A 22,789-nucleotide genomic window follows, 5' to 3' on the forward strand; every position below is an offset into this window, starting at 1 on the left:
CAGAGGTGACCAAGCTGGGCCATGAGCTCCATCCACACCGTGCCTGTCCCTGTGGCCTTCCAGGTGAGTGGTCACTGCCATGGTGTCCTGCAGTCACTCAAGTTGCCATTGTCTACTGAGCTCTGGAGGATTCGGGCAGAGCCAGATAGAACCCTGGAGCTCCCTTCCTGCATCTGCAGTTCCAAAAAGCCACCATGCCAACCGTGGCTAAAGGAAACGAGTCCACGAGTCTGATGATGACATCCCTTGAAAAGCACAGTTGATCCAGGCTTTGGGGGTTCCAGCCTTCTGTGATCTCAGTGGAACAAGGGCCTTCACCACAGATCACCCAGGCAGATGCACAGCAGCTCTGTGGGGGGTGGGGGCAGAAGTCCCCTGATCTGACTGGAGGGGAGCCTAGAGCTGGGGGATGGGCAAGAATTGGTTCTATGGAAACTGCTGCTGTAGCCCACATGGAAAGACCCCCTTCCCAGCCCAAAGCTAGCCCTGAAGCCTCAATTAGGAAAGGATAGAGGTATAAGCCAAGCCTTGCCTGCCAGGCACCTTCAGACCAGACAGGAACACCTGGGATCTAGAGACTTCTGAGGGACAGAGGTGGTCTCTCCTTGGGAACCTCCAGCCTCTATACTCCATAGGCTGTACAGAGAAAGGGGAAACTGAGTCACAATGAACTCCTGGTATCTGGCTCATGGGGAAGGTGAAAAACCAGGACCAGAATCCAGATGTTCCTAACTCTAGCTCTATATTTTAGGAACCCAGACTCTGGGCTTTCCCTCCAACAAGCCATGTGCCCTGGCTAGAATCCCCTGTGCCAGCTCGTCCCCAGCTGCAAGCCCCATAGCCTTCAGGTTTGGGAAAGGGCAGGAGCAGGGTTCTATCAGGTGGACTTCCAGCTGGGCACCTAGCAGTGGCTGTGACTAGGTTCACTCTGGGCTCCTCTCAGCCTCATGGGGTCAGGCAGGCCACTCCTTCAGGAAGTAGAGGTTAGCCGCCAGCTTCTAGGGAGTTTCCAGTGGGTGCCCACTACTGCTAGGAGCTCAAGCAGCCTTGTAATGAAATAAAGCAAAGTGTAGGACCCGACCCTCTGGCAAGAGCCCTACCTCCATGGAGCCAGGGCTCTAGAGAGCTTAGCCCAGAGTGGGTGCCCAGGCCAGACCGGGGGCAAGCAGCCCGACAGGAGAGCTTTGGGTTAGCCAGTTTCTCTTGTCTGGTATTCTCTAGTAGTAATGGAGCACCTACTGTATACCTGACGGTTTTCAGTGGAGGGCCATGGAGAACTGCTGTTGAGTGTGGGGGTTCAGAGCAGGAGTTGGGATGGGGAATTGTCCCTGCCGAGGCCCCTTCTGGAGGGGATGGGCCGGGATGGGGGACGGCAGGGCAGGAGAACTGCGCGCTGTCCCCTGCTGCAGACTTCAGGGATGTGTCCAGGGCCGCACAGCGGCTGGTCCCGGAGGCCAAAGCTCCCGGCCAGGGTGCAGCAGGGGTGCAGGCGGGTGGCCCGGCCGCGCCTCCGGAGCAGGGAGCCGTCTTGCCCCTTTGGACGGGTGCAAAGGTTGCTTCCCACACCCGGAGAGGCGGCGGCGGAGAGGCGAGGGCGGGCGTCCCGGCTCACCTGCTTCCCGCCACGGCGGCGGGGCGGAGCCTCCGCGCGGGGCCCCCGCAGTGCACCGCCGCCGTCCTGCGGCCGGGAACCCCCGGAAGCCGGGAGGGGGGGCAGGGCGACCCTCCAAACTTGGCGAGAAGAGCGACGGGGCGGGGGCGGAGCTGGGGGCGGAGCCCGCGCCGAGCCCCCGCCGGAGCGAGCGCAGCCCGAGCCGCGCGGCCCAGGAACCCGCCGGGGCCGTGGCCCCGCGGCCCCCCAGCCCGGCCCCAGGATGATGAAGAGGCAGCTGCACCGCATGCGGCAGCTGGCCCACACCGGCAGCGTGGGGCGGTGAGTGTCACCGGCCCTCACCCCCGGGACTCCAAGTGGGGGACCCCCTCCCCGTGCGCGGAACGTGGGGGAACCCCCAGCTCCGACGCCTGGCTGGTCAGACCTCCCCTCCTCCCCCTGCCAGCGGGACCACCACCCTTCCCTCCCAGGCAGAGCTGATCTCGGGGAGCGGGGCGCCCCAGCCCTGGTTGGGGGACCTCCAGATGGACAGAGCCCCCTGGCCGGCCTCTGGTGCCCTCTGGACAGTGGGGCGGTAACCAGCTCCGCCTGCTGGTCCTCCCTCTGCCGGGGGAGCAGCGCAGCCCCCTGACCAGGGCCCCGAGCCCTGGGGGAGGGGACAGACAGGGTCCTGGCCGGTGGAGGAGGGGTGGCCCTGCCCTGAGTGTCCCCTCCCTCCTCCAGCCCCGGGGTCTCCTGGTTGCTTCTCCCAGGCTCAGGTGGAAAGAACCCCCCCCCCCATCACCGCCATCTGCCCCCCACAGCCTGATCTGGGGGGGGACGGGGACAAGGAGGGCGGAAGTTTCTGGAGCCTCTGAAGGCTTGTCTTCTCTGCTCCTCTTCCCCTGGCCTGGGAGTTCCCCATTCTTTGGGCCAGAGGCGGGGACAACAATGGGGTATTAAGAGAACCCATTCTAGTTTCTCAGGGGCGCAAATGCCTTGGGGTACCCAGGCCAGCCACCCCTCTGTCTCTAGCAGAGACCTAGGACTTCCATCCCTGTCCATAGCTACAGTCCAGAGTCCTGTGTGTGTGACAGTCAGAGTCCCAGCTTTGGCACTTCCTGTTCTGGAAGCCAGCCTCGGCCTCCTGTTTCTCAGGCAGGCTGACAGTTTCAGGGTTAGGAGAAGAGAAACTTTGCTCATGTCCCCAAAATGGGGCCTGGATTGCTCTCCAGGCTTCCTTCAGTTTCAGGTCCACCCTCTGTCAAGATGGGACCCTGGGTGAAAGAAAAAAAGCCTTGCAAGCTATTCCTGCCCAGTGGAATGTGCTCAGGCTGGAATGCAGGAGGCCACCATGGGTGGGCCCCACCTGGGAGGGGCATTGGACACTGTGGGGTCCAGGTGCCCCAGTGCAGAGGGATTCCTAGCTCAGGCTGGCTCAACAGAAGTGCCCCTCCCCCTTGCAGCACCACGGAGACTGCCGAGCTCCTGGGAGAGGACCTGCTACAGGTACATGCCTGGACTGGCTGGCCCGCTAACATGGCAGGCCCGTGCAGGCTGTCAGCCTGAGCAGAGGCTGTGGGCTGGGAACTGCAGCTGGGGGCTTCAGGGGGAGGGAAAAACAAAACAAGGGGGTTCACCTCCCCACACACACCTCTCTCCCAGGTGGAGCAGCGACTAGAGCCAGCCAAGAAAGCAGCCCACAATGTCCACAAACGGCTGCAGGCCTGCCTACAGGGCCAGAGTGGGGCTGACATGGACAAGCGGGTGGTGAGTTGGGGGGGTGGGGGTCTCAGGGGGGAGGGGCCTGGGCAGGAGGGAAAGCAAGATGGGCCTTCTCACCAGCGTAAGCCTCTACCACCAAACCTCGCCCCTCAAGCTCTCCATCCCCTTGTTGAGCCCTCCTCCCTCTGAACTGTGAGCCAAGGCCAGGCTCTGGCTACACCCAAACTTCTCTGGCTAGCAGCAGGCAGAGCAGGCTCTGTAGTAGGGCGGCCTCCTGGGCTGGATTGATTGGCACTGGGATTAGTCAGCAAGCGTATTTATCGATGGTTCCTTGAATCTGTTGCTAAGGTGTGTGGATGCATCCTCTCACCCAAGGCTGGCAACAGCCCTAGCAAGAGGCACTGCTTGCACAGGACGAAACACGCTTCCATGTATTCAATCACACCTGTCAGTCACCAAAGCCAGGGTGACCCCGCCTCCCACAGGGAGTGGTTCTTAGTGGTTGAGTGCTTGCCTAGCAGGTTAAAAGGCCCTAGGGGAGTTCTGGGTTTAATCTCCAGCACCTAAAAAGTAAAAGCTGGACGCTGGTGGCTCATACCTGTTATCGTAGCTACTCAGGAGATCTGAGAATGGAGGCTTGAAGCTTGTCTGGGCAGACATCCTAGATAATCATGTCCGTGAAACCAGCAAAAAGCCAGAAGTGTGATCCAGGTGGTAAAGTACCACCTGGCTCTGAGTTCAAGACCTAATATGGCACCCACAGGTACAGACCACATACACACATGCGCACACACACACACACCACACCATTCAATGAGGCCAGAGCATAGAGGGGAGCAAGGGAGACATGGAAGGTCAAGCCTGACACAGCAGGGTCAGCCCCGTGAGCCCTGGGCAGGAGAAGGAGTCAGTGTCCTATTTCAAGGCCATCTCCTTAGATCTGTGGCAAGACCCCTGCCAATCCACACAGTGGGTCCTGGTCTGTACTGGGACTTGGTTGTTTCTTCCTGCCCCAGCAAGTAACTTTTGGGAGTAGGACCTGGGAGCGTGGAGATGTTTCCCACGCTGGCCCTTGTGGTCATCTGGTTTACCTTTTTACCTGGGACTATGGACCTCCTGGGTTTTGCTCCTCCCCACCCCCATCCACCAGGGGCCTTGTGGTACAGGTCGGGTGGGGAGGAAGGTGGAGAGGGAGGGAGGAAACCATCCTCACCCTCATCTCCCACTCCCTGTAGAAGAAGCTTCCGCTCATGGCTCTGTCTACCACCATGGCTGAGAGCTTCAAGGAGCTGGACCCTGATTCCAGCATGGGGTGAGCATGGATGGGCCTGGTCCTCACTCAAGGGGGCTGGGAGGGGAGGATGGTCACACCAGAAGGATGACCAGAGGCTGGGAAGTTGGCTTAGTGGTAGAGTGCATGAAGCGGTTTGATTCCTCCGTACCACATAAACAGAAAAGGCTGGAAGTGGCATTGTGGCTCAAGTGGTAAAGTGCTACCTTGATCAAAAAAAGAAGCCCAGGGACAATGCCCAGGCCCTGAGTTCAAGCCCCAGGATGGAAAAAAAAAAAAAAAACCCAGTCTGAGAACAAGGCCCAGGTTGGTTAGAGTGGCCAGGAGTGAGCAAAATGGTGGGTCAGGAAGTGGTGGGGAGAGGAGGCCTCACCCAGCCTGAGCCCACTGGCCATGCAACTGTCCACAGGAAAGCCTTGGAGATGAGCTGCGCCATCCAGAACCAGCTGGCCCGCATCCTGGCTGAGTTTGAGATGAGCCTGGAGAAAGATGTCCTGCAGCCACTCAGCAGGCTGAGTGAGGTGACCCTGCCTCTGCCCCCCAGGCTTCAGCCTCCCCAGCCTCTGGCTCCCCTTCCAGCCCCCTGAACCCTCCCCGTGCCTGCCTCCAGGAGGAGCTGCCGGCCATCCTGAAGCACAAGAAGAGCCTGCAGAAGCTGGTGTCTGACTGGAACGCCCTCAAGAGCAGGTAAGAGCCTGGCCCTGGGCAGCCACAGAGTCCTGAGGCCTTTGCCACACTAGGGACCCTTGCAGTGCCCACGGGTGCACTTGTGCATGTGCTGATGACAGCCGGTGCTGTGTGTGACCCCCGAGTCTGGGACCCCCACAGTCCTACAATATCCAGGGATGGCAGGAATTGTTCTCCCCTCTATCCTTCCCAGCCACCAGAGGGCAGCCTAGCACTCTCCAGCCCAGGCTGGGCAAAGGCCAAGGACTTTGCATCTGTAAATCCCCCAGTCCTGTGGGTCAGGTGCACAGAGGGACACTCGCTGCTGGAAATGCCATGTGGCTAGTGACACTTCCATCTTGGGATCACCTCCAGGCTCAGCCAGGCAGCCAAGAATTCTGGTAGCAGCCAAGGCCTGGGAGTTGGCCCAGGCAATTACAGCCACGCCACCACTGCCAACAAGGTGGAGACACTGAAGGAGGAGGAGGAGGAGCTGAAGAGGAAGGTGGAACAGTGCAAGGTGAGGGGACAGGGCCTCCCTTGACATGTGGGAATGGCAGGGCTAGGTACTGTCCCCATAGCACAGATGAGGAAACTGAAGCTCAGTGATAAGGAAACAGCAGAGCTGGCCTTTGAACTCAGGCACTGGGGAGCCAGCACTTCCATGGGAGCTTAGAGGGATGGGCTACATTAGGGATATAATACCATCAAGCAGGGGAGTAGTCTGCTTTCTGAACTCTTAGGTGTGTGCTAGGCAAGGGAATGAATGAATGGATGAATGGTGTTTGCTTTCTGGGAGAACCAGTGAATAAAAGGAAGGTGTGTGCTGACTAGGTAAATGGATGGATGGATGGTGTTTGCTGACTGGGTGAACAAGTGAATGAAAAAATGATGTTTGCTGATTGGATGAATGAGTGACTGTATGGATGGATGGTGTTTGCTGACTGACTGACTGAATGAATGGGTAGATGGATGGATAGATGGCGTTTGCTGAGTGAGTGAATAAAGTATACATGGAAGAATAAGTGTACACTAAATAATTAGGCACAGTCCTAAGGATATGGGTCCAGACACTACTTAGGAGTCCTTGAGATCTTCTTAGACAGAGGCGAGCTGGCTGGGTCTCTGCATATCAGCACGTTATCATCCTCCCAGCCTGTTTCCTTGGTAGACTTTCAGCCCCCCTGGTAAAACTCTGGCCTGTCTGTCCCCAAGGACGAGTACTTGGCTGACCTGTATCACTTTGCCACCAAGGAGGACTCCTATGCCAACTACTTCATTCATGTGAGTCCAAGACCCAGCTCTGGTCAGCTGGAACCTGGGGTGGATGCCACAGGGAGGGGCTCCAGGAACCCCGAAAGATGGTGAGGCATCAGCTGGGAGGGGTGGGAGAGGCTCCATTTCCCTTACTTCCCCAAGGGGACCCGTTCACCCCCACAGCTCCTGGAGATCCAGGCTGACTACCATCGCAGATCACTGAGCTCGCTGGACACGGCCTTGGCCGAGCTGAGGGACAACCGCAGCCAGGCAGGTGGGGACCTGGATGACCCTACCCCAAACCCGTCCTGCCCAGGGCTTGTAAGAACTTGCACCTCATCCTGAAAAGCATGGATGCCTTCAGAGCAGAGGGGACTGGATTGTGTTTGGGGGGAGTGTGGAGAAGAAGACCAAGGCTATCTGCTAGGAGACAGAAGGGAGAGGAGGCTGCCTGGCCCAGGGAAGAGGAAGGGGGAGGTACACCAGATGATTCCAGATGTTTCCTTGGATTTGGGGGGAGAGGGATGCCCCCAGCTGAGTTCCCCTGGGAGTGCCTTGGTGTGCCCTCCCTGCCTGGGGCAGGAGGACCCTGGGCCTCTGATATGTCTCGTCCCTGCAGACCCCTCCCCCTCGGTGACGGCCACCCCCTTCTCCAGGGTGTACGGGGTGGCGCTGGGCACCCACCTGCAAGAGCTGGGCCGGGACATTGCCCTTCCTATCGAGGCCTGTGTCCTGATGCTGCTCTCTGAGGGCATGCAGGAGGAGGTGAGAACTCTGGGTGAGAAGGGGCGGGGGGGGGGGGGGTAGGCCTGTGCTGTCCTCCATTTGCATGTGCTGCCCTGGCTGGTTGTCTACAGCTCCCCTGGACATGGAGGGTGGGGAGGAGGGTTCTGCCTCCCGCTGCAGATTCAACCCTGCCAGTGCTCACAGGGGCCCAGCCCTCTACCTTCCTTGCTCCACTTACGGGTCCCAGTGACTCTCAGAGGAAGCCCTCATGGGCTCCATCTTGCAAGAGGAAGGCAGAATTCTAGACCCTGAGAGAGCGAGGGGGTCCAGTCTTCCCGGCTACCAGGTCCCCTCCCCCACCCTTACCCATCGCTCCTGCCCCCCAGGGTCTTTTCCGCCTGGCTGCCGGGGCCTCGGTGCTGAAGCGCCTCAAGCAGATGATGGCCTTCGACCCCCAAGGCCTGGAGGAGTTTTGCTCTGACCCCCATGCAGTGGCAGGTACCCAAGCCATAGGGGAAATGGGGGGGACAGGGGCAGGGGCAGGGGATGGAACACAGCTTCTTGAAATAACTCCATGGCGGGTCAGCTTCAGGCTGGATGCCCCGCCAAGGAGACATGTGAGAACACATATGGGGGCCCAGTGTCAGGTGTCATGAACCCCCTCAAATGCACCTAGAGACCATTAATGACTTTGTCACAGGAGACTATGGCCCAGGCAGTCAGCCTTGACTGAACGTGTTAGTGACAATAGGACCAACGGTTCCTTGGAGAGCTGGGTGCTCATCTGCCGGCCCCATGCCTGCCTCTGACCTTTCCCCTTGCCTCAGGTGCCCTCAAGTCCTATCTCCGGGAGCTGCCTGAGCCCCTGATGACCTTTGACCTCTATGATGATTGGATGGGTGCAGCCAGGTAAGGTGCGAGGGGTGGGGGGGAGGGGCCAGTGGCTGACTGCAAAGGCTTGGCCTGGAGTTTTCCTCACTGTGGGGTCTTTCTCCCTCCTTAGCCTGAAGGAGTCTGGGGCCCGGCTGGAGGCTCTTCGTCAGGTGTGCAGCCGCCTGCCCCCAGAGAACCTGCACAATCTCAGGTAAGCCATGCCCACCTCTCCCTGCTGTCCCTAGACAGAGCCCTGGCTTTCAGTCTATAATGGCCACACGTCTTAAGAAAATTTCTGAAGTCCTGGTCAAATTTTTGTGTGTGTATGTCTGTGCTGGTACTGGGGCTTGCACTCAGAGCCTATGTGCTGTCCCTTACCTTTTGCACACAAGGCTAATGCTCTACCACTTGAACCATAGCTCTACATCTGTCTCTTTGGTGATTGAGTCTCATGGACTAGCTGGGAGTTTGGTCTAGTGGTATAGTGCTTGCCTAGCATGCACGAAGACCCGGGTTCCATCCCTCGGTATCACTTCCAGGACAGGCCTTGGTGCCATTGCCAGACACTTGTGGCCTGGGATCCCCCGGCTCAGCCTAAGCTCCTCCTCCCGCCCAGGTATCTAATGAAGTTCCTGGCCAGGCTGGCAGAGGAGCAGGAGGTGAACAAGATGACACCCAGCAACATTGCCATCGTCCTGGGCCCCAACCTGCTGTGGCCACCCGAGAAAGAGGGGTAAGAGGTGCAGGAGTGGTGAAGCTGACCCAGCAGCCACCTGCTACATAAGTCCCCTGCTCCTGATGAGCCTCAGTTTCCCATCCCTGGAGTGGATCAAGCAAGTCCTCTTCCCACAGCTCATGGGGCTTTGGAGTCAGGCATTCTGGGTAATGGCAGTTGTAGCAGGCTGTGTGGCGGTGTGGAGATCTGATTCTCACCTCACCCCCAGCCTTCCAGAGTTGGGACTTGGGGAGAAATTATATAAATAACTCTGAAGGGGAGCCAAAAACATGAGAAGGGGCATCAAAGTTTGAAAAGTAATGTACCCATTACCTGACAAGTGGAACTGTAACCCCTCTATACATTATTTCGACAATTAAAAAATAATGCTAAGGGGTTTGGTGAGTTAGATAATGAATGGGGGCTGCGTGGGTCAGTGGCTCCCCCCTGTAATCCTAGCTCCCCAGGCAGCTGAGATCAGAGAATCAAGGTTGAAAGCCAATTCAGGCAGGAAAAGTCTGTGAGACTCTTTATCTCCAATTAACTAGCCAAACGGTAGACATGACGCTGTGGCTCAAGTGGTAGAATGCCAACCTTGAGTGCAGAAGCTAGAGAACAGTGCTCAGACCCTGGGTTTAAGATACTGAATAGAAAATGTTTGCTGAACTGTGAAATGCGGTGATACATTAGGGGTCCTCAAAGGAAACAAATGTTCTATCCATGTGCTTAGAGCAGCTGCGTGGTAATGCTGATTGGATCCCATAACTGTGGGACGAGTCTGTGTTTGATTAGTGATGTCTGCCGTGGATCCGGGATGGGGAGACTGGCCATCAGCTAGGCTCAGGGCAGGGCTCCACTGAACTGCAGGGTCATGGAGAAGACTACCCAGTAGATGACTCTCTTTGTCTCCTTTCTGTGCCAGGGACCAGGCCCAGCTAGATGCCGCCTCGGTGTCCTCCATCCAGGTGGTGGGTGTGGTGGAAGCACTGATACAGAACGCGGACACCCTCTTTCCTGGAGGTGAAGCTGGCATCCCCACCCCTCCCCAGCACACACTGCCCCTCCGCCCACCCAGCTCTGAGCCCGTATGTCCAGCCTCAGTCCCCATCTCCCACACTCACCCTGAGGACCTATGGAAGCTTCAGTTTGTCCTCTGTGGGACAGGGACAGTATGGGCCGTGTCACTGTCAGGGGTCACGTGGGAGTGGGGAGTCCTGATGGTTCTAGGAGAAGGAGAGTGGCCCTGATGCCTGCCAGGCTGGAGGCTCATGAGAGCTGTGGACTTGATACTTGTTCCTTCTGTCTCCAGACATCAACTTCAACGTGTCAGGCCTCTTCTCGGCCCTCGCCCCCGAGGACAAGGTCAGCGACCAGCTGGACTCTGGGGAGCTTCCAACAGTTGCCGTCCCAGCTGCCACACTAGCCCCAACTCCAGCTCCAGCTGCTGTGCTGTCCTCAGTGTCTGGGAAGGAGAGGTGAGGGTACTGGGGTGTGACCAGCCACCCGTTCCCAGCCCTATGGGGATTTAGGAAATGTGAGGGGAACCAGAGCCCTACTTCCTTCTTCAAATAGGTGGAGTGGAGCTGGGACACTGCTCTCAGCCTCCTGTGATTGCTGTGTGGCTTTTTATTGAGCACCTACTGTGTGCCTACTATGTGTTCAGACCCTGGGCATTTAGAGAACTAGGAGGTGACGCTTCTGGAATTTATAAAGAGCATCCAGGCTTTGATCATTTAGGTCTGTAAGGGCTTTGTAGGACAAGGCCTCTAGACACCAAGTCGGAGTGACTCAGTGTCCCAACCACAGGCACGGTTGCCCTGTGACACCAGTGGTACTAACGCTTCAGGCCTGGGAAAGCCACCCCAGAGCAGAGGTCTGTGGAAACCCACAAGTGGGCCATGCCCCCCTCCCCTCACATGCACACAGCTCCTGCCCTCTGGCTTCCCATTCCAGAAGGATCAGAGGCAGAGAGCTGAAGCTTCAGTGAGGACGCTGCTTCCCACCTGGCTTCCTGAACACAAACCCTGGCCAATGGCAGGAGTGTCCTCCCCTGGGACCCAGCCTAGCACAGATCCCTTGTCCCTTTTCCCTGCCACAAGATGGGGAGCAGGCGCCTTAAACTCCACCTGACAACACGCAGTCACCCCATGATTCCAGGGCACTTCTGGGGAGATGGTCCAGACAGCACCTGCCCCTCTCCTCCCCCTCTTCTTCCCTCAGCAGGCCAGAGCCCGAAGCACCCCTGAGGCCAGGCTCACCCAAGGGCAGCAGGGGCCCCCTGGAGACGAGCACCCCCGCAGAAGACACAGCACCCCGGAGGAGTGAGTGACTACGGGAGAGGAGGGAACTGTGCTGACAGCTTGGCTTTTAGAAGCCTGGGTTTTACCCCCGGCATAGAGCTGGGACATAGGTGTGGGAGCCAGGACCTTTGAGAGCACGAGTGGGGAAGCTCTGGCAGGCTTCTAGAGCAGGTGTCAGCAGGGACGAGCACAATCATGTTGTTCAGCAGATATTGCTCCACACGGGTGTCTCGCCTGCCTCAGGATCTAGGGACCAGTTGGATAAAAAACAAGGTGGGGGCCAGGAGTTTGGCCTAGTGGTGGAGTGCTTGCCTGGCATGCTCAAAGACCCAGGTTCAATTCCTCGGTACCACATACACAGAAAGAAGCCAGCAGTGGTGCTGAGGCTCAAGTGGTAGAGCTCTAGCCTGGAGAAAGCCTGAGGACAGTGCTCAGGCCCTGAGCTCAAGCCCTAGGGCTGGCAAAATAAAAAATAGCAAGGTGATGGGCTCCCCAGTGGCTCACCACTGTCACATTCGCTTCTCAGGAGGCTGAGATCTGAGCATCACAGTTTGACACTATTCCAAGCAGAGAAATCCAAGAGACACATCTCCAATGAATCGTTAAAAAGCCGGAACCATGCCAGACACCGGTAGCTTACTCAGGAGGGGTTGAGATCTGAGAATCGCAGTTCAAAATCAGCTCTGGCAGAGAAGTCCCTGTGAGATTTATGTCCAGTGAATCACCAGAAAGCTGGAAGTGGAGCTGCGGCTCAAAGTGGTAAAGTGTTAGGCTTGAATAAAATAGTTCAAGGACAGCACCAGGCCCTGAGTTCAAGCCCCGCAACTGACAAAAAAAACAAGTGGAAGGTGAGGTGCTTTGCAGTCTAGGGGTACCTTTGACAGGGTCCAGCACTTGCAAAGACACCTCAGTGTTGAGAGGCCACTATGGCAGGGACAGCAGAATCAAAGGTCCTGAGGTAGGATCAAGCCACAGGCTCTGTGGTTACCTGACCTCCCTCTTCTCCATCCTCCACAGCCAAACGTCCAGCACCTGCCAGGCCCTCTGTGCCACCCCCCCAGCTCTCCAGCACCCGCTCCTCTCCTCCAGCCCCACCAGTGCCCCCTGGCTCTGGCAGCCCTGGGACCCCACGAGCTTTGCCCCGCCGTCTGGTGGGCACCAGCCTTCGGGCCCCCACAGTGCCACCTCCTCTGCCTCCAGCTCCTCCACAGCCTGCCAGACGCCAGAATAGGAAGTCCCCAGCCTCTCCCAGCCCAGCCTCCCCCAACCCAGCCTCCCCCAGCCCAACCTCTCCCAGCCCCACCTTTCCAGGTCCAGCCTCTCCTGGCCCAGGATCTTTGACTATCACTGCTCAGGTGGACCTCGGAGTAGCTCCAGAAGATAGAGGGGCACCTGAGGCTGCAAATGGGAACTCCACTCGCCCAGCACTGCCACCTCAGCCCCGCCCAAGGGTCCTTGCCTCGGAGACTGACTGAGCAAGCAACTCCTCAACTAACCCCCCTTCCCCTCCCTCCTCCCCTCCCCCATGTTCCCCAGTGTGTCCTCCCAGGACTGCCCTGGACTCTTGAGGGCTGGAGCCCCTAGTCTTGCCCACAAGTGCCTCTGTACCCACTGGGTCAGCCCTTGTGGCTGGGTAAGCTCAGGACAGCTTCCCCCCCCCCCCCCCCCGCACTTTCCTGACCTTTTCCTCTTCTGTCCCGGGACTGGGAACCCCACATCTGACTCCCCACTCTGGCAGGATCCCAGGAAAGCCACCAGAAGGGTGGACAAGCTTGCCTGCTTTCACAGTACTTTTATTTTTCTCTCGCCAACATATTTTTGTAAGGCTGGTAAATAAATTATTTTGGACAGAATGGGAACGATTGCCTAATGACTGCTTTATTTTCTGTCCTGGCAATAAAGGCGGGGGTAGGGAGGTGGGAGGGGGCAGGGAGGGACCTTGGTGGTTCTCACCTGGAATCCTAGCGCCTCCAGAGCTGAAATCTGAGGATCTAGATTCAGAGCCAGCCAAGCAGAAAAGTCCTTGAGACTCTTCATAACCACACACACACAAAAAAATTGAAAGTGGGGGAGTGGCTCAAGTGGTAGAGTGCCAGCATTGAGAGAAAAAACTTAAAGGACAGTGCCCAGATCCTGAGTTTAAACCCCAGTACCAACACAAAATGGAGGGGGCAGGGGAAGGTGCCCGCAACCTGAGCTTTCCTCTGAGTTGAATGTCTGCTGTGCTTTGGCTCTGAGAAGCTAGGTCACTCCATACACCTTGGCACACAGAAACTAAAACAGTAGCTGAGCAGTCTGCCATCCCTGTTGCCCTGGTGGAACATTCTAGACCTAGGAGACCAACTGAGCAAAGGCCTGAAGCAGGAGGAAACAGTGTAGCTGGAGCCTCAAAGGTGTAGTTCTCCCACACCTTTTTCAACTCCAGAAGTTCTAGGGTGTGGGCCATATATCTTTAGCGCCTTCTCTATGATTGGCAGACAACTTTGGAACTGAAAACACAACTCCCCAGATTTTAAATCTAAGATCTGCCGTTTTTCCAGATTAGAAGTCCCCTCCCCCAAACTGTCCACTGTGTCACCCTCCCTAATCTCCGAGGAGAGGGGGCTTAGTTGTCATCACACAGGACAACTGGTCAGCAACTGAACACTTCCACCCCAACCGTAACTTGACATCCTTGGTTCCAGCTATGCATCCAGATTTTAAGAAATTACTTGTCAAAGGCCATGGAGCTGTATACAAATTAGATCTTTAAAAAGCCAGGCTTGGGGCTGGGAGTTTGGCCTAGTGGTTAAAGTGCTTGCCTAGCATGCACAAAGACCTGGGTTCGATTCCTTGGTACCACATACATACAAAAAAGCCGGAAGTGGTGCTGAGGCTCAAGGGGTAGAGCTCTAGCCTTGAGAAAGTCCAAGGACAGTGCTCAGGCCCTGAGCTCAAGCCCAGGACTGGCAAAAAAAAAAAAAAAGCCAGGCTTGTGTAGCTCACTCCTATAATTAGCTATTCCGGGGGCTGAGATCTGAGGATCAAGGTTCAAAGCCAGTCTTGGCAGAATAGTTGGTGTGATTCTTAACTAATTAACCACAAAAAGCTGGAAAAGCAGCTGTGGTTTAAGTAGTAGAGTGCTGGCTTGAGCACAGAAACTTAGGGATTACACTCAGGCCCTCAGTTCAAGCCCCAACACCTGCACCCAAATAAAAAGGTCTACTGATATTCTAGTCCTAACTTGCCTAATTCTATCCAGCACACCTGCTGGACTTACCTCTCCCATGTCTCTTAGTCCTGAAGTTGCGCAGGGCCTGCCCATCGTTTGCCGGATGCAGCTCCCAGCCCTGTCTCAGTGTGAGCTCCAGGGTCTCTCTGTCCTTGTTGGTCCTTTTGGGCAAAGAACAGCCTCTGTGGGCCAAAGATAGGACCCACAGAAGTGCTGTTCCTCGTTTTGGGTTCTTTGCTTATGTGGGTTCTTGGCTGCTCCTCTCTGGCCCAAACTCCTCCTTACTAGATTAGGATTGGTTATGCCCAAACTCCTCCTTACTAGATTAGGATTGGTTATGCCCAAACTCCTCCTTACTAGATTAGGATTGGTTATGCCCCAAACATCTCTTTCTGATTGGTTGTGCCCAGGGGCAGGCTGGTGTCTTACTCTAGCCATTACTCTATCTCCTATGGCTAGGTGTCTGGGTTTTTATGATTTCTTTATCTCATATGCCTGGATTCTGGCCATTTCCTTGGTTACTACCATATGTCCCCTCCTAGAAGTTTTATCTCTTATGGCCACAATACTCTTCGATACAAGTTTGCTGTGAATATATATATATATATATATATATATATGTATATATTGTTGTTCGGTTATGGGACTAGAACTCTGGGCCTGAGTGTTGTCCCTGAGCTCTTCAGCTCAAAGCTATTGCCCTACCCCTTGAGCTACAGAGCCACTTTCAGTTTTCTGGTGGTTAATTGGAGGTAAGAGTCTGACAGACTTTAGTGCCAGGGTTGGCTTTGAACCTTGATCCTCAGATCTCACCCTCCTGAGTAGCTAGGATTACAGGCATAAACCACTGTGCCGCCGGACAATATATTTCTTTAAGTATTTTCACTGTATTTCATTCAATTGTTTTTCATTCTAATCATATTCATGGTTAGTATTTTCACATCATATTCATGGTTATTTCCACATCATTTTCATTATGTTGGTATTTTCACATCATTATCCCCTGTTTTATCTTCACATCTTTATGCCCATAACATTTGCTCTAGCACATGTTCTGGGGCTTGACCTCAGCCCCCCACTGTCCCTGCTAGCACTCTACCACTTGAGCTTGCAGCACCACTCCCAGCTTTTTCATGGAACACTGAGGAATCCAACCCAGATTTCATGCGTGCTAGGCAAGCGCTTGACCACTAAACCACATTCCCAGCCCTAGCACATGTTTTAGGACCGCGCTCTCAAGGGCAGGTTCAACGTTCCAAGGGCAATGACCTTAGAACACAGGGCGCAGGCACTGAGCTGCTTGTTTTGTTCCATTTGAGCCACAGCTTAATTTCGGGCTTTTTTTTTTTTTGCATTTTATTAGAGATAAGAGTCTCACAAACTTCACTTCCCTGCACGGGCTGACTTCGAACTGCTATCCTCTCAGAGAAACCTCCTGAGAAGTCAGAATTATAGGCGGGAGCCACTGGCGCCTGGCTCAGTATCTGTTTTCGTCCTAGCAACTAGCTCTCCTAAGCTTCTGATTGGCTGCGGAGCCGCCCTTCCTCTTCATTGCTCCTTATTCGTTAAAAAGAGTGTCAGTCTCCAGGACTCCTACCCTATAAGAGACCAGATGAAGTTGGGACTTGGCGGCGATTGGCCTACTAGAGAGAGAGGGCGGGGCTAACGACCAAAGGAGTTCTTTGTTGGTCTTCAGAGGCGGTTAGCTAGCCGCCCCAGGCCTCTCCGAAACTCTCGCTCCCATTGGCCGCGAGGCAGGCCGTGGCCCCACCCTCCCGCTCTTCTCGTGCTCTGATTGGCTCTGCGCGGATTGTCCCGGGCACGCCGTGCGGGCGCAGGGAGTGCGGCGCGGTCGTGCGAGCAGCCAGCCGGCTGCATGGCGCGCTGCGAGCGGCTGCAAGGCGCGGGCCTGCGCGACGTGCTGGCCCGGGCGCAGGGCGTCCTGTTTGACTGCGACGGAGTGTTATGGAACGGTGAGCGCGCCGTACCCGGTGCCCCGGAGCTGCTGGAGCGGCTGGCCCGGGCCGGCAAGGCGACGCTGTTCGTGAGCAACAACAGCCGGCGCGCGCGGCCCGAGTTGGCCCTCCGCTTCGCGCGCCTGGGCTTCAGGGCGCCGCGCGCCGAGCAGCTCTTCAGCTCGGCCGTGTGCGCCGCGCGCCTGCTGCGCCAGCGCCTGCCGGGGCCGCCGGACGCCCCGGGCGCCGTGTTCGTGCTGGGCGGCGAGGGGCTGCGCGCCGAGCTGCGCGCCGCGGGGCTGCTCCTGGCGGGGGACCCCGGCGGTCCCCCGGACGCCCCTCCGCGCGTGCGCGCCGTGCTCGTGGGCTACGACGAGCACTTCTCCTTCTCCAAGCTGAGCGAGGCGTGCGCGCACCTGCGCGACCCCGACTGTCTGCTCGTGGCCACCGACCGCGACCCTTGGCACCCGCTCAGCGACGGCAGCCGGACCCCTGGTGAGCGCAGAACCGACGGCGCCTCCAGGACTGGGGCCGGGGATCGGGGTGCTAGGTAACCCCCAGATCCCTGCAGGGCCCGCAGCGGCCACCTGTGCCCACGCAGGGCTGCGCTGGGTGGGGTCGTCTTTTGACCCATGAGCCAGCTGGGGGCCTGTGGTGACTTAAGATGAGTTGTGAGAGGGACCCAGGTGTGTGTACATTTGGAACTGGCCTCCTGTCATTTTGCTCCAGGGGGTGGATAGGAGGAGAATCTGGAAGGGTGGTCGTGGAGAGGGTTGGGATAGCATCCGAGGGCAGGCAGGGTGGAGGCAGGCCGCGAGGTCCAGCAGACTGTGTGATTGATGTACTGGGTTACATAACTTCCCAGCATGTCTGGGTGCAGGGTACCCACCATGCCAGCATGGAGCCAGACCGGTGGATGGGTGGGAGGTGCTCACACGGCTGTGAGTTGTAGCCGGTTCTGTGTGTCACCTTCATGTCTGTTCCTCCAAATGACTCCAGACATGGAAGTGTCCCATTTCTCGGCCAGCGGTCCTAGCTACTCAGGAGGCTGAGATCTGGGGATCACAGTGCAAAGCCAGCCTGGGGCAGGAGAGTGTGAGATTTTCTATCTCTAATTAACCAACAAAAAGCCAGAAGTGGAGCTATTGCTCAAGTGGTAGAGCACCAGCCTTGAGTGAAAAAAACTAAGGGCCTAAGTTCAAGCCCAAACACCAGAGAGAAGGAGGAGGAGAAAGAGAAGAAAACAAAGGAGAGAGATGCTAAGAGAGAGGGAGAGTGAGCTAGGCAAGCTAGTGATGGAGCAGGGGAACTGGACTGGGGTCTGAGTCCCCACCCCACCCAGCCCTTTCCTAGACACAGTTGGCTGCTGTTACCTCAGGTGCTGAGCTGCCCCTCAGTATGTTGGAGCTTGATGCCCATTGTCTGTGTCACTCCTCCGCCAGCCCTTGGCAGACCATTGTTGATCCCAAGTCCTGGGAGCCAGGGTTGGTGTGGAGTAGGGTGAAGTAGACACGTGTATTTTGCTAGGACCTGGGTCTGGAAGGCCTCCACGAGGAGGTAGCACTCCAGCATGTCTGTGGGCAGGTGCTAGATCAGTGTTAGGACCGGGTGGAGGAAGGACTCGAGTTGTGATCTGTCCTGAGACTTTCTTGCCACTTGATGACATGATCCTGTTTCCCTTAGATCTAAGGAGTGGGCCTTTCTTTTGTCCTACTGCCCTCACTAGAGTGAAGCCAGACCCTGCCCACAAGCTGCCCCCTCCCCAATCACCTCTACCTTTCAGGGGAAACAGAGGCTTAAATATACTTCTGTGGTTCTGCTTAGGCACAACTAATGCAGCATTGAAACAGTGGTACTGAAATACTAACAAACGCCTGGTAGAGTGGTCCACACCTATAATTCCATTTAATCTGGAAGCTGAGATCTGAGAACCTTGGTTCAAAGCCAGTTTGGGCAGACAAATCCAGATCTTTGATTAGCCAACAGAAAGTCAGAAGTAGGGGTTGTGGCTCAAGTGGTAGAGTACCAGCCTTGAGCAAAAATGCTGAACAGGAGCAAGAGGCCCTCAGTTCAAAGCCCCAGTACCAGCACGCACACACACACCATTAACAGAGGTACACACACACACACACACACACCATTAATGGAGGCCCGATTATACATAAAATCCTAAATAATGACAGTGCCCCACCCTCAAGTCCTTCTCCCCATGGGCCTCTGTGGTGTATTTACTTTGTTTCTGCCTTGTGCCACAAACAGAATGCGCCCTCTACTGTCCACCCCATCCCAGGGTCATCTCTGTGGACTGTCTTCAGTGTCTGGCTTGCAGTGGGCCTCAGACCTAGGCCAGTGATGAAGGTGGGACTCGGGCATCACTGTCTTTTTGAGAATGGCAGGAGCCCACAGCTGGGGCTGTTCTTAAGCAAAAATATTTTGGGGTGACTCAGTGTGATCCTTCCCATCCCGGAGGAACTTTTAAACAATGGGGCAAATGGCTCTACTTTCCTTCCTACTCACTTGGCTTTGTCTTTGTGTCAGTCTTAGGTCTTGAACTTAGGGCCCAGGTGCTATCCCTGAGCCTTTTCTGTTCAAAGTTAGCACTGTACCACTTGAATCTCAGCTCTACCTCCAGCTTTTTGGTAGTTCATTGTGGGTAAGAGTCTCTCAGATCGCCGGGAGTTTGGCCTAGTGGTTAAAGTGCTTGCCTAGCATGCACGAAGACCCGGGTTCGATTCCTCGGTACCACATACATAGAAAAAAGCCAGAAGTGGTGCTGAGGCTCAAGTGGTAGAGCTCTAGCCTTGAGAAAGTCCAAGGACAGTGCTCAGGCCCTGAGCTCAAGCCCAGGATTGGCAAAAAAAAAAAAAGTCTCTCAGATTTTCCTGCCTGAACTGGATTTGAATTCTGATTCTCGGATCTCAGCCTCCTAAGTAACTAGGATTACAGCCCTATTCAGTTCTTTAGAGAACTAGTGGAAGGCTCTGGTGGCTTACGTCTGTAATCCTAACTACTCAGAAGGCTGAAGTTTAAGGATCTCAGTTCAAAGCCAGTCCTGGCAGAAAAGTCCTTGAGACTCTTCAATTAATTACAAAAATCCAGAAGTAGATCGATAGCTCAAATGATAGAGCTTGTTTAAAGCCTTGAGCACAAAAAAAGCTCAGGGACAGCACCCAGGCCAAGAGCTCAAGCAAAAAGAGAGAGAGAAAGAGAGGGAGGGAGGGAGAGAGGGAGGGAGGGAGGAAGAAGGGGAGGAAGAGAAGAGAAGATGGAGGGAGGGAGAGAAGTCCAGGTTCTGCCCTGGTCTTGTGAGATTGGGGAATGATTTGTCCAGGGGCCTCTGTCCAAAGTACCCCACACACCCCTCCCCTACCTTTGCTTAACTAAGTAGAGTGTGGGTGGCTGTGAGGAGGGTGAGAGGCGGCCCAGAGCATCTGCGGTCAGGCTAGGAGAGCCTTGCCTTATGCCACTGGCTGGTTCCTAGCATAACGACTCCCACCGTGGCTGGTTTGGAGCTGCCAGTGTGAGGGGCCCCAACTTGGAGCTGGGGAGAGATGTGCAGAAGACACCTTCATGCAGGACTTCCACCTCAGCCAGCACAAGACAGATGACGGTGAAATGTGGGCAACCATGAGGAGGTGGTAGCTTTGAGACTGTTATTTCTGCTGTCAGCACTTGGCTTCCTTGAGTTTGAGGTTGGTGGTTGCGTGTTATCTCTTTATCTTGATGTGAAGGTCGAGCCCAGCGCCTGGGCATGTTGGGCAAGCATCATACCACCAAGTCACACTGCACTCCTAGCCCTTTTGCTAGCATTCTGCTTTTTGACAGGACTGGGATTTGAACTCGGGGCCTGGCCTCTCAACTTGCTAGGCATGTACTCTACCACTTTGCTGTGCCTTCAACTCCTTTTTGCTTTATTTTTCCAGTAGGGCTTTGCTTTTTTGTGGGAAGTAGCTTGAACTGTAATTTGCCTATTTATGCTTCCTGCTTCCTATATAGATGAAAGGCACACACCACTGTGCCCAGCGTTTTTGTTTGTTTGTTTTTATTTTTTTATTTTTTTGTATTTGTGTTAGTCATGGGACTTGAAGTCTGGGGCTGTCCCTGAGCTCTTCAGCTCAAGGCTGCCGCCCTACCCCTGGGCCTGGGCATTGTCCCTGAGCTCTTCAGCTCTACGCTCTACTCCTGGAGCCACATCCCCACTTAATTGGTTAATTGGAAATGAGTCTCACAGTCTTTAGTGCCTGGGCTGGCTTTGAACTGCGATCCTCAGATCTCAGCCTCCTGAGTAGCTAGGATTATAGGCATGTGCCGCTGTGCCCAGCTATGCCCAACTTTTATTGGTTGAGATGGGGTCTAGGGAGCTTTTTACCTTGGCTAGCTTCAAACTGCAGGCCTTCATCACCCCGTCTTGAGTAGCTGGGACTATAGGTATGAGCCACCATATCCAACTCAGACAAAGTCTGAGGCTGGCCTTGAACTCCTGACTCCCCCAGTCTCTGCCTTTTGAGTAGCTAGAATTATAGGCATGTGTTGCCATTTCCATAAGACTTTTTAAATTGTATCTTCCTTCAATAGCCAGCTCACGAAATTCCCAAAAATGCAAGTCCTGCCATCCCCTCAGGAGGCAGTTAGCGTAACTGAGATGCAGCCTCTCCGTGAGTCACAGAACCCATACAGCACCCCGTTGTCCTCTGGCTAGGGACACAGGATGCTCTGGCTGTGGACTGGCACTGTGGCCTCGTTGTGCCCACGGGAGGCACTGGGCTGTGTGACAGGGCTGAACAGGCTTCCTGTCTATTGTTAGACACCATGGCTTGGGAGAAAATACACAAAGCTGGGCTCCAGCTGGAGGCTCACTGGGTGGGCCAGGGGTGCAGTGTGTGTGCGTACCCTGGTGCATCCTAGGGGGCCAAGCCAGTTTCCTGTGCCAGGAGTCCAGATGGTTTCTGGGAGCAGTGAGACCACTCTGGCCAGGCACTTTCCCTGCAGTGCCCACAGCATGTTCGGGGGCAGTTCTCTGTTGAACAGCTTGCCCAAGGCACACAGCTGCCATGCTAAAGCAGTGGATCTGAGACAGGCCTGGCTTCATGCCTCTCCATGCCCACAGCACCCACAGGTGGCAAGTGCCGTAGATCCACTCATTGGTGATGGGGAAATTGAGGCAGAGAGCTGTAACTAGCCTGTCCAAGGACTGTGCTGTAGTAGCTGAAGCCAGCCTGTGACAACAGTGTGACCAGCTGCTGCCTGCGCACTGACCTGATCTCCCGTCCCCGCAGGCACAGGAAGCCTGGCTGCCGCGGTGGAGACAGCCTCAGGCCGCCAGGCCGTGGTGGTGGGCAAGCCCAGCCCCTACATGTTCCAGTGCATCACAGAGCACGTCCCCGTGGACCCCGCCCGCACGCTCATGGTGGGGGACCGCCTGGAGACTGACATCCTTTTCGGCCACCGCTGCGGCATGACCACCGTGCTCACGCTCACGGGCGTCTCGCGCCTGGAGGAGGCGCAGGCCTACCTGGCAGCCGGCCAGCAAGACCTGGTGCCCCATTACTACGTGGAGAGCATCTCGGACTTGATGGACGGGCTGGGGGACTGAGCCCAGCGACGTGTCGCCCAACGCCTCCCGCCCCCTGGGCCCCTTGACAGATGTGGGGTTCTGTGCCATGAGCACCCTGGCCTGTCTCTTCATCCTGGTGGGGTGAGGACCAGGGGAGGTTTGTCCTGGCAGTGGCCAGGCCCTGCTGTTCCGAGGCTCCCCTGGCCTGACCCAACCAGGTGGCCTTATTTCCTGTCCTGTCACCTCCCCTCTGTGAAAAGTGGGCCCTGGTGTTCACCAGAGGTTTCCCGACCCCGAGAACTTGCTTTCCTCCCTGTCTAGGCTCCCAGAGCCCTGCCTGCCACCACCAGGGGGCCCTCGGGCTCCTGTTGGCCAGTCTGAGGTCTGAGGGAACCAAAGGAGGACACTGAGTGACAGTGAGTCCCTGCAGTCAGTCCTGAGAGAAGCAGGGAACCCCTTCTGTCCTTGAGCTCCAGTGCACCAATCAGAAGGCAAGCAATCCTTGCATATTCTAGGACCTGGGGACATTGAGACCCCCCTGGGGTTGAAGTCCAGGAGATGGTGGCCCCTTGACAATCTGCATCTGGCGGGACCAGCCAAGGAGTCCAGATTTCAGTAAATAAACATGGGACCAAGTATGAAGACGCCCCTCTATAAAGCTTGGGGCCCTCGGGGACCCTGGGGCTGCTATGGAGTGCCCCGTCCCTCTACAGCCCCTGCCTAGTGTTGACAGTGGTCACAGCCGGGCAGGGGGTTCAGTTTCTCTGCCCCCCCCCCCCGACCATCTAAGTGTTGTGCCACCTTCCCCAAGCCCTTGTGGAGCTATTTATTTATTTATTATTATGTGCCAGTAAGTGGGGGCTGGGCCTTCCCACTACCTCTGCCCTGTTGTAACAAGTCCTTAATAAAGTGCCGTGGGAGTGTC

At 56.1% G+C, this 22,789-nt stretch overlaps 2 protein-coding genes across 3 annotated transcripts; both read left to right on the forward strand.

The window, feature by feature from the left end:
• The first annotated feature begins 1,728 nt into the window (after nucleotides 1–1,728).
• Sh3bp1 (SH3 domain binding protein 1) lies at nucleotides 1,729–13,003 on the forward strand. 2 transcript variants are annotated; one of them, XM_090328664.1, is made up of 18 exons: nucleotides 1,729–1,933; nucleotides 3,058–3,100; nucleotides 3,257–3,361; nucleotides 4,552–4,628; nucleotides 5,017–5,128; nucleotides 5,218–5,294; nucleotides 5,649–5,793; nucleotides 6,489–6,557; nucleotides 6,714–6,804; nucleotides 7,150–7,295; nucleotides 7,643–7,754; nucleotides 8,084–8,165; nucleotides 8,260–8,340; nucleotides 8,746–8,862; nucleotides 9,767–9,864; nucleotides 10,154–10,319; nucleotides 11,068–11,165; nucleotides 12,883–13,003. In XM_090328664.1, the coding sequence occupies exons 1-18, from the start codon at nucleotides 1,875–1,877 to the stop codon at nucleotides 12,966–12,968; spliced, it is 1,764 nt and encodes a 587-aa protein (XP_090184790.1). In that variant the 5' UTR covers nucleotides 1,729–1,874; the 3' UTR covers nucleotides 12,969–13,003. The 2 variants fall into 2 exon arrangements, with proteins under 2 accessions (XP_090184790.1, XP_090184789.1); XM_090328663.1 differs by lacking the exon at nucleotides 12,883–13,003 and adding an exon at nucleotides 12,162–12,706 and having other exon boundaries at nucleotides 1,731–1,933.
• A 3,219-nt stretch (nucleotides 13,004–16,222) lies between these two features.
• On the forward strand, nucleotides 16,223–22,789 carry Pdxp (pyridoxal phosphatase). Its single transcript, XM_090328665.1, has 2 exons — nucleotides 16,223–16,805; nucleotides 21,587–22,789. Exons 1-2 carry the CDS (start codon nucleotides 16,232–16,234, stop codon nucleotides 21,901–21,903), a joined length of 891 nt encoding a protein of 296 aa, XP_090184791.1. The 5' UTR covers nucleotides 16,223–16,231; the 3' UTR covers nucleotides 21,904–22,789.

The sequence above is a fragment of the Megascapheus bottae genome, chromosome 2 (genome assembly GCF_031878675.1).
Source record: "Megascapheus bottae isolate mThoBot1 chromosome 2, mThoBot2.hap1, whole genome shotgun sequence".
Lineage (NCBI taxonomy): Eukaryota > Metazoa > Chordata > Mammalia > Rodentia > Geomyidae > Megascapheus > Megascapheus bottae.